The sequence below is a fragment of the Bidens hawaiensis genome, unplaced genomic scaffold (genome assembly GCF_021521415.1).
Source record: "Bidens hawaiensis isolate Kalapana, Puna unplaced genomic scaffold, B.hawaiensis_p1.1 tig00024806_1, whole genome shotgun sequence".
Lineage (NCBI taxonomy): Eukaryota > Viridiplantae > Streptophyta > Magnoliopsida > Asterales > Asteraceae > Bidens > Bidens hawaiensis.
The window spans coordinates 9,780-21,007 of NW_027493919.1; the positions used below are offsets into that span (position 1 = coordinate 9,780).

General features: G+C 37.6%; 1 protein-coding gene across 1 annotated transcript; it reads left to right on the plus strand.

The window, feature by feature from the left end:
• The first annotated feature begins 369 nt into the window (after window positions 1-369).
• On the plus strand, window positions 370-7,713 carry LOC143569934 (mannitol dehydrogenase-like). The gene is made up of 5 exons (XM_077055723.1): window positions 370-740; window positions 6,394-6,507; window positions 6,638-7,151; window positions 7,216-7,369; window positions 7,461-7,713. Exons 1-5 carry the CDS (start codon window positions 643-645, stop codon window positions 7,661-7,663), a joined length of 1,083 nt encoding a protein of 360 aa, XP_076911838.1. The 5' UTR covers window positions 370-642; the 3' UTR covers window positions 7,664-7,713.
• The last annotated feature ends 3,515 nt before the right edge of the window (window positions 7,714-11,228 follow it).

Below are 11,228 nucleotides of genomic sequence, written 5' to 3' on the forward strand. Positions count from 1 at the left end.
AAATCAAGCTACAAGGGAAATGGGGTGCTGCTCGATTTTGACCTGAGACGGCCGGGTGGGTGCTAAACAATTTTGACAGGCGGAAAAAAGGATTTTACTTTTGGCTAAGGGTAATTATTATATTCCATGTATGACAGATGCATGGTCTGATTGGTTAAAACAGTATGTACAAAATTATGGAGTTTTCATTTCAACTCTTACCTACTAAAATAATGATCAAATTCATTTGTCTTAAATTGATTTATATATCAAAATATAAGTTTTTGATAAATTTTAATTCTTTCTAAACCCAACATGAAAACTACTGTATTCATCCTTCAAGACAAAGCAAACTGCAATTTACAAATATTCCACTAATATTAAATATTTTTTACAAATCATACAAAAATGAATATATAAAGTAAATTTCAAGACACTTTCCAATATAAGCCGTTGCCTTTATAAAAAAAATCATAATATATTAATGTCGATCGGTCAATCGTGGACTGCAGATAATTCAAAGGGTTTGATTAATCTAATGGCCACCTCACCTGAATGCACAGCATCACTCATATGACATTGCTTACGTAGTTGGGCTGCTCGTTGGCCTATTTATAGTCACTCTCAAAGTACCATCATTTCAATCCACAACCCTCAACAACAATGGCCACCTCACCTGAATCTGAGCATCCGATCAAGTCCTATGGTTATGGTGCTCGCGACACCAATGGATCCCTATCCCCTCTCACATTCTCCAGAAGGTATTCTTCATGCTTTTGTTGCTCGGTCTATTATATAATTCATAATGGCGGATACTGACACCTTGCTCGCGGTGTGCGCATAATATATGTATATATACACTAGTTTTTATCCCCCTTATTACGGGTGTTGTTTTATATTGTTTGTTCTAATATTTATTTATTTTTTGAATTTATATTTTTTATTGTATGAAAGTTAATAATATACTTATGGTTTGATGATAAATTGTTTCACAAATAAATGAGATGTTATAACCTGGTTTTAAAGCTATATGGTTCTTATGAGACCTAAGACCCGTTTATTTTTTTTTACTATAAAATTGGTTTTTTAATTATAAATAATATTTATGAAAGTTAATAATATACTTATGGTTTGATGAGACCCAAGACCCGTTTGTTTTTTTTACTATAAAATTGGTTTTTTAATTATAAATAATATTTATGAAAGTTAATAATATACTTATGGTTTGATGAGACCCAAGACCCGTTTGTTTTTTTTACTATAAAATTGGTTTTTTAATTTAAATAATATATATATCTTTTTTAAAATAAATAAGATATTAATTTTTAGTATATCCTATTTTATAGGATTTTTATATCAATAATTTGGTGTGAATAATTTTTAATTTAATGAGATGTTATAACTCGTTTAAGGAATATCTGGGTTTGGTAAGACCCATACCCATGAATTCGGGTCAAATGCATGAGAAGCCTCCATTTAAAAATGTAAGGCTCCGAACCCGGTGACCCTACTTTAGCGTCGGATTTACTCATAAACACAGTTCTTCAAATCAGAGTTTATTAAAACTTTTCGCGGAATATAAAACATCAATCATTTGTTACAAAACATTAAATCTTTTCTTTTATACCATAACACAAAACTTTATATTTAAAACATCTTTACTTCTTTCTTCAGATGCCAGCCGTTCAATCTATGCCGTGTGTCATCCTCATGCTAACTCTATAATCAGCTCACCTGCGTGCATACTAAAAGTCAGCTACGCTGAGTGAGTTCTAGTTAATCGAACGCCATACAATACATACACATACATACATATCTGTAGATACATATCCATACTTCACTAGTTACCCTTCTGTTCTACATACATACTTGCTACCATACATACATACATATCTACAATCACTAACCTCAGTCTACCGAGAGTACGTTCATAGTTCACCGTCTATACCTGTACTCAAGGTCGTGAACACGTACAAGGTTCGCAGTCCTTACCTATGTTCACCATTTATGGTACGTACAAGGATCGCGGTCCTTCCCTATACCATAGTACATCCACAACACGTACAAGGTTCACAGTCCTTCCCTATGTTGCAACCTAATTCATAGCACGTACGAGGTTCGCAGTCCTCCCCTATGCTACAAATCAGCACGTATAAGGTTCACAGTCCTTTCCTATGCTGAAATACATCCACAACACGTACAAGGTTCGCAGTCCTTCCCTATGTTGCAACCTAATTCATAGCACGTACGAGGTTCGCAGTCCTCCCCTATGCTACAAATACAGCACGTATAAGGTTCACAGTCCTTTCCTATGCTGACGCCTATCTACACTACGTATAAGGTTCGCAGTCCTTATCTACGTTTACATATATCATCTACTTCACGTATAAGGCTCGCAGTCCTTAACTACGCCATCACCAGCCGAGTCTATGTCCGACAGAAGCTAGAGGGATTTGCCATCCTAACTTACTATGTCGAACGTAGAACTCACATGCCATTCGTGTACCTATATACACATACTTACATTATAACATAAGAACACTCTAGGCATTCCTTACCTCATTCATTTAACAACCATACCCCTTGTCGTTACGTGCAATATCCGAAGATCGTTCACGCCCCGACAAGTATTCATTTGAAATATTCATACATCTTCGATATATAATATTCGTACCTTTATTTTTAACCTGACAGTACGCGCAATATCCGAAGATCGTTCGCGTACCGACAAACAATCATTCATATCTATCACACATATCACATATGACATACACTTATCACTTAGGATAAATGTATTAACAACACATCGAGTATGCACACAGCCCCGAAAAAATAACAAGGAATGGGCTAGAAACTCACCTGAACACGGTTACGTTCACCGTTAATCGTAATCCCTTTCTTCAGCTGTGCACGGCTGACTGTATAACAAGTACACGTATCAAACAACTATCACTACTCATATCATCTTTCCAGTCTTAACTACTACCCACAACGAACGGGGGTCCGGGGGCAGCGCCCCTGGCAACGGGGTCTAGGGGCGGCAGCCCCTAGCAGGGTCCAAGGGGCAGAGCCCCTGGCTGGGGTCGAGCTGCTAGGTCAGCTTGGAAAAATTTTATTTACATTAACTGTCTTAACACATTTTCCATTAGGTTTTTAATTTATTTTCTAAGCGAACTTAACTTTAGGCGAAGTTAAACCTTAAGCGAACTTAGCTTTAGGCGAAGTTAAACCTTAGGCGAACTTAGCTTTAGGCGAAGTTAAACCTTAGGCGAACTTAGCTTTAGGCGAAGTTAAACCTTAGGCGAACTTAGCTTTAGGCGAAGTTAAACCTTAGGCGAACTTAGCTTTAGGCGAAGTTCATCAGGCGAACTTAGCTTGCAGGCGAAGTTCATCAGGCGAACTTAGCTTGCAGGCGAAGTTGTCGTCTGCAGGTTCTGTTCGCTCTTAAATCCTTCGTTCCTTAACCAAATAACTCGATTTAGGTACCCATGGAATCGTCTGACCAGCGCCTACAAACCCCAACTATCAAATCGACCTAACATCGATGTTTAGAGGGTGCGATTTAGGCATATAGGTTACGGGTCCTTTTTATCAATCGATTAACCCATCAAATCATAACCATTTTCAGTAAGTTTAGCTTTGTTGGATTCGTTTTTACCATACAAACTCAGATCTACCATTTCTCAAATCAAACCGAACCTATACGAACGATTTCTAACCATAAACGTACCTTGAACGAGTCGAACTTACGAACACGAGCTGGTCTTGTTGCTTTGGTTCGTCACGACGATCTAGCACCAACTAACGTTTACTCTCTCTCGGATCCTGCTCGTTTATGGTGTGTGTGTTTTTGAATGTGTAGAGATTAGAATGGAAAGAGATGAGGTTTAGGGTTTTATGGTGGTTTAGGGGATATTTATATCCCTTAAAGCCCATGGACCTAAGGCCCATTCTCATTTAACCCATCTCAAATAATCTAACACTAGCCCGACTCATACCAACTCCTACTCTATTATTTATTTCCCGAACCCGAGTCAACTTTCCCTCTATTATTAAGTAATATAATTAATATCATTTTGGAAATTTCGGGATGTTACAAAAAATCAAGCAAATCTTGTGACTCCAAAAAAAGGGGGAGCGACCACATTGCGACACGTGGGATTTTTATGTTTTCGTTTATATATATTATAGATAGGGTAGGGGTTAAAATAAGAAGTGGAGTTTGTCTAAGAAGTGTAAGAATTAATCTGATGCGTTAGATATGTTGATCTGAAGGTAGATATGGAAAGTGTGTTTATTGTGTGGTGTTTTATTTTGGTTGCGGTTTGTTTATTGTGCGGTATGTTTTATTAAATATAATGGTGAAAACACACTTTCTACACTTTTTAGGAAAAATCCACTTCTTTTTATAACCTTGCTATATATATATATATATATGTGTGTGTGTGTGTGTGTGGGGGGGGGGGGCTTGGGGGAAGTGAAATTGCACTAATTTTGATATTATTTTACTAATTTCGTGAAAATAACGTTAAAAGTAACATAAGGTTAATCATGCGTCATGTGGTGGCGTTGATAGCCGAAAGAAGACAAGGGTACATGCAACAATCGGTTGATGTCATGATGGTTGACTGCTATGTGTCTTATGTCCAAGGCTTGATTCAAAAATATTATCGAGTCTGGTTCTCACTAGAATTGACATCTCTATTCCTACGGGGTATAGGTATTGTTGTCTACATCTTACCCATCTTAGACCCTATCATAGCTTTGTTATTGATGAAATTTACTGAGTACGATGATAATGGTGATGACATATAATTAGGCTGGGTCGAAAGTCACAAGAACAAGAATATTTTTCCTACTATTTTTATGGTCGACGATGCAGTTTGGGTCGGGTCAAACAATAATAACTCTAAATTAAATCATTCAAATTACCGTTCTTACACATAAAAAATCATTTTTTTCAAGGTTGCAAAAGTTGCAAGGCGGACCCTAGACGGCCCACTCGGATGTTGGGTGTACTCGAATAGAACTAAGATATTTAATTTTTTGGTTATTATATGTATATATAATGTCAAATATCATAAATTTACTATTATTTATAAGGATGTTGGTGAATATTAATATAAATAAGAGAAATACATTTTTAAATTCCAAATAATTCTAAAATTGCTAATTATTAATGAAAAAATGGTATTCGTTCCTTAATATTGTAGAAATACGAATTATGTTTTATTTGTTTAAGCCAGAATCGGCCCAAGTTAACTGACTAGATCGGATTTTGGCTGAGGTTGACCACCTTTGATTTTACATTGTCTTTAACTAGGCGGTGTTAAAGAAAGTTGTCTCGGCGCCATACCTTGTAGCAATTACTCGTGGAGTACCCGGCCTTCTAGACCTACTTTTACAGCATTGCTTTTTTTAAACATTCAAAGACAAGATACGTGGGAAAGGATGGGTACATAAATAATCACAACCTAGCATGGCGACGTTTAAGCTCTTAAACTCATCATTTACGAATGCTGAATTAAAACTTTTAGCATGTTCTCTTTCGATGTAAATAACCAAGTTATTTACCAGATTATCATCTGACATCCTTTGAATTCGATATAAAAAAATTGTTTTCAAAACATTAGTTTATGTATCGAGAGAGTAATATGATAAAAACGTATTCCCTATTTTCTTACTTTGGAATTCCAGTTTAGCATCACAAAACTTTTTCACACCAAAGATCTCTTAACAATATTTATGGAGCGAAAAAAAATTCTGTTTTCCTTAGTTTATTTGATCAAAATGCGAAGATGATTCTTGAATATATTCATTCCAAAACTAAAACACGTCAAATCGACATTCAACTACCTAATTCACATACTCAAGATACACATTCCTAATTTATGAATGGAAACCAAATTCGAGCACTAGTTTTTTCAATAATTCCAAATCCTGACCCACCAAAGTCCCAAATAGAAAAAATACCAAACGGTGAAATAAGTGGCCGAACCTGAACTCTGAAGTCTGAATCTTTGTCGATCATCCCTACAAAGTGCCAAACATTAGTTGCATGCTTTTGTTTTTTTCGATTTCACATCCGCGTGACCTAGCAACGAAAGCGCCCAAGGCTGTTCCAACTTCGACAATTAATCAGATGTTAGGGGTTCGGTTTTGGGCTTGATGTTTGCTTCTTTTTGTTTAAAGTCCAATTGGGTTTGGACTTATGGGGCTTTATTTCTTAAGCTTTCTTTAAAAGTTTTAAGGTTGGCCTGGACTAGAATAATTTGGATGGACCAGACTCAGTACACTTAATTTTTATTTTTTCGAAAAAATACACTACTCAATGAAAACGATGGGACCGCGACCCTATCTGGCTCGTGAAAATATTCACCCGATTATATGATAGCTTTTTCAAAATATTTACAGGGTTACCGGCGAGAAAGATGTGAGGTTGAAAGTTCTTTACTGCGGAATGTGTCACTCTGATCTTCACTTTGTCAAGAATGAATGGGGGATCACGAAGTACCCGGTTGTCCCAGGGTACGATTTGTCTTCCATTTTGATTTTGAATGATCATGAAACATGAGACTTTTTCTAACACTAGTGAGTTTTGATATTTATTCATTTATTTAAATCCTGTCTTTAATAGTAATTTGATCGTATAATACAGGCATGAGATCGTTGGTGTGGTGACAGAAGTAGGCAGCAACGTGGACAGATTCAAAATTGGGGATAAAGTTGGAGTTGGATACTTGGTGGGATCATGCAGATCATGCGAAAACTGTGCTATTGGCTATGAACAGTATTGTCCGAAGCAGATTAATACTCATGGATGTACCAATTTCGATGGTACGCTAACATACGGTGGGTACGCCGATCACATGGTTGCAGATGAGCATTTTGTTCTTCGTTGGCCTGAGAATTTGCCACTTGATTCCGGTGCACCTTTGTTGTGCGCCGGAATCACAATCTACAGCCCACTCAGGTACTATGGGCTAGACAAGCCTGGTCAAAAAGTTGGCGTGGTTGGGCTTGGTGGGCTCGGTCATGTTGCTGTGAAGATGGCTAAGGCTTTTGGTGCTGAAGTTACTGTTTTCAGCACCACTGCCGCTAAGGCGAAAGAAGCAACTCAAGGACTTAAAGCTGACCATTTTATAATCAGCAAAGATGAACAACAAATGCAGGTAACTGGTTAACAATTCTTGATTCGTTAGCCAAGTTTTGGGTTTTGATTAATTGTGTTAATAGGCTGTTATGGGTACACTCGATGGGATAATTGATACGGTGTCTGCAAATCATCCGATTGCACCATTGCTTAGTGCACTTAAACCACATGGAAAGCTTGTTCTTGTGGGAATACCTGATAAACCGTTTGAAGTAGCAGCATTTTCTTTGATCGGGGGTAACGCTTTTGACGATTGAATCCTGTTTATGCAAGCTTATGAAACTGGGTAAAATATTGCTGGAATAAATTGTATTTGCATTTTTTTCAGGAAGGAAGCTTGTTGCGGGTAGTTATAGTGGTGGGATTAAAGAGACTCAAGAGATGCTTGATTTTGCAGCAGAGCATGGGGTAACTGCGGATATGGAGAAAATACCGATAGACTATGTGAACACAGCCATGGAGAGGTTGTTGAAATCTGATGTGAGGTATCGGTTTGTGATCGATGTGGCGAATTCGATCAAGGCTGAATAGGTTGATTGTTGAAGCAATTGATGAATGTTGTATTTATACTGATAGTGTTATGTATTATGTTATAAGTGAAATTATGAGGTTATGGTTGTACACTTGTATGTAGAGGTGTTCAAAAAAACCGGTTACGGAACCGGTTTGGCCGGTTCAACCGGAAACCGGTTTTTTAAAAACCGGTTTTTTTAAAAACCGGTTTGACCGGTTTACGTAACCGGTTTACGTATCGGTTATACGTTTTGGAGCCAAAACCGGTTTTATAACCGGTTATAAAAAAAACCGGTTTTTTTAAATAACCGGTTATTAAAAAACCGGTTAACCGGTTTTTAAAATAACCGGTTTATTACCGTTATAAAAAAAACCGGTTAACCGGTTTTTTAATAACCGGTTAACCGGTTAAACCGGTTTTCGAACGTTACCAAACGGCTTTATAGCCGTTTTTTTTTTTTTTTGACCGTTTTTTAGCCGTTTTTTTTTTGTTTTTTTACCATTTTACCCCCACAAACATCTATATATAGTTTAGGTTGGGTATTGGTTAGATCACACTTGATTATACAACTCCAAACGCTCTAAACGTTTATTTCATACGCGATTATACAACTCCAAACGCTCTTCTTTCGTAGTCGTTTATTTCATACTCGAGTATACCACTCTTAATTCGTAGTCGATTATCATGGCCTCCCAAAGTGCTGCTTCATCGGTCAACATGGGTGCCTCGAACACGGGAGAAACCGTCGTTCGGGTCATCCCCACGAAACGAAACCAAGATATTTGGCAACATTTCGACCTATGCGAAATGTCTAACGGAACCCAAAAAGCTAGATGCAAACATTGTTTGAAGTTTTATAACAAAGAAGCAAACTCCAGTTTAAGAGCTCATGTAGAAAAGCCCTCTTGCAAGGTCTTGAAGGACGAATCCGGAAGTAGTTCGCAGCCGGAGATGACGAATCAATGAACGGTGTTTACGTACGACCTTGAAGCAGTACGTCAACAGTTTGGCAACTTTGTGATTCAACAATCACTTCCTTTCAACCACTTCGACAACCCTCAATTCACGGAGATGATGCAAAAGTATGTTCAACCACGCTACCAACACGTAAGTCGTTCGACCCTTAGAAGAGATTGTCTTAAAGCATGGAAAAACGCTAAGTCCGAACTAATTTCATACTTTTCAAACTTACAAACTGGTGTGAACTTAACAACGGATGTGTGGTCGGTACCTAATGGTTCGCCCGACTCATACATTTGTGTGACGGCTCATTGGGTTGACCCCCGGTCGTGGCAAATGATGAAACGAACCGTTGCGTTTCAATTGTTTGATTACCCGCACACGGGTAGAAATATTTTTAAACTCTTGGATAAAGTCATTCGACAATACAAGATTGAAGATAAAATCTTTTCAATATCGTTTGATAACGCGTCCAACAATACGGCCGCGGTTGGCCATTTAAAATTAAAGTATAAACCTATCTGTGATGGAGCGTTTTTTCATAGCCGATGCATTGCACATATTATCAACTTGGCCGTGCAAGATGGGTTAAACGTGATCGAAACGCAAAGAAACAATTTTAAAAGAATGTTACGAGATGTTTTTAGCAACAATTCAACATTTTCAAGATACAAAAAATTTTGTGAAGAAGCTAACTGTCAATGGTTGGGGCCTAATTGGGATTGTCCAACAAGATGGAACTCGACTTGTGAAATGTTTGAGAAAGCCATCCAACAAAAACAATCGTTAATTGCGTTTCATCAAATTTTGTCAAATAGGGGTAAATGTGCACCGTACGATCCTAGAAACTGGTTATTGATTGAGATCGTTACGGAGGTTCTTCAAATTTTTAAATCTTGCACAACTAGTTTATCCGGGGTTTACTATCCAACAAGCCCCATTGCTTTACCAAAAATTGCTGTCATGTGCACAAAGTTGACTGAAATTCATTGTAGGGGTGCACCTTATTTTGATATGGGTGCAAAAATGAAAGAAAAATTTAGAAAATATTTTCAACAACTACCCGCTGTTTTGACCTGTGCGGCTGCGTTAAACCCTTGCATCAATGTTGGTGGTGTTGAAGCTTTAATAGAAAAAATTTGTGATGAGCTAGAGTTAAACGACGATCAAAACCCCCATTATAACCAAACTTTAAAGAATGCTTTCAACACCACCTTGGCAAACATGTATGATGTTTACCTTACAAAACACGGGTCGTCTTCCCAAATTCATGACTCGTTAAGAGCTGTTGCCCAATCCCAATCCCAAACCGACCTTGAAATGGGGATGTACTACATGATTTGGGAAGACGCCGGTAAACGTCAAAGGGTAAACACCCCAAGCAGTGAACTTGGAAGGTATGGTGGTACCAACTTTGTGAAACACATGACTCCGGATGAATTTAGAAGTCTTGATTTGCTGGCTTGGTGGAGAGGTAAGGAGGATGAGTTTCCGATCCTCGCCGCCATGGCCAAAGATTTACTAACGGTCCAAGCTTCCACGGTAGCTTCGGAGTCTGCTTTTTCTGTTTCTGGCAGGGTTATATCGATTAGGAGGACTCGACTCACTCCACCAGCTGTAGAGATGTCGATTTGCTACAAGGATTACTTGGACTCTTTAGATAGGGCACAACATCAACGCTCACTCGAGGGGGAAATGGAGTATGAGGCGGCCTTGTATGAAGACGAGGTCAATCAAGGACACACTCAACCAATGACCGATGAAGAAGCCGCGTACGACGATTACCTAAGGAATAGCTCGGGATCGGGTAGCGAAGAAAATGAGTAACAAACATCAACTTGTTAATGTAATCGTGTCTAAGCATTCTTTAATGTTTGTATTTTTGAGTTACGAATATGCGATAACGATTTAATGTTTGTATTTTTAATGTAAAAGCTATAAATGAAAGTTATGTGTTTTTAATCTTCCAAGCAAAGAATGCTAACAACGAAACCCTAAACCCTAAACCCTAAAGCAAAAAAAAAAAAAAAAAAAAAAAAAAAAAAAAAAAAACCGGTTAACCGGTTAGACCGGTTATTAAAAACCGGTTATAAAAAAACCGGTTTAATAACCGGTTCTAACCGGTTTCTAAACCGGTCCAAACCGGTTTGGCCGGTTTGAGTTTTCATTGATAAAAACCGGTTAATAACCGGTCCGGTTATTAACCGAACCGGTTTTTTTCTGGATAAAAAAAACCGGTCCGGTTAATAACCGAACCGGTTTTTTCAAAAAAACCGATTTGTGCACCTCTACTTGTATGCCTTATTTTATGAATTTGGAATGATATTTTTGTTAATAAAAGGAATATCTCATTTAATAGTAAGACTTAAAATATAAAGTCTAATGTAAAATTAACATGAGAAAGTGTTTCCAAATATAAATGTTAACTGAACACAATACAAAAATATATTTAGGTGTCGTTTGCTATGTATTAATGACCGTGGGAGTGAAATGATGTGGGAATGAAAAAAATGGTGTTTGTTGCTCAATGGAATGAAATCATCCATCACACATGGAATCTCATTATATGAAAATCAGTCATTCCAACGCCACTTTTTTTTATTCCATTCTTCATTCACCCTA

Coding starts and splice junctions, on each gene's coding strand:
- LOC143569934 (XM_077055723.1), top strand. CDS start 643: ATGGCCACCTCACCTGAATCTGAGCATCCGATCAAGTCCTATGGTTAT. Junction 741..6,393: donor CCTCTCACATTCTCCAGAAG/GTATTCTTCATG, acceptor AAATATTTACAG/GGTTACCGGCGAGAAAGATG. Junction 7,152..7,215: donor AAGATGAACAACAAATGCAG/GTAACTGGTTAA, acceptor TTGTGTTAATAG/GCTGTTATGGGTACACTCGA.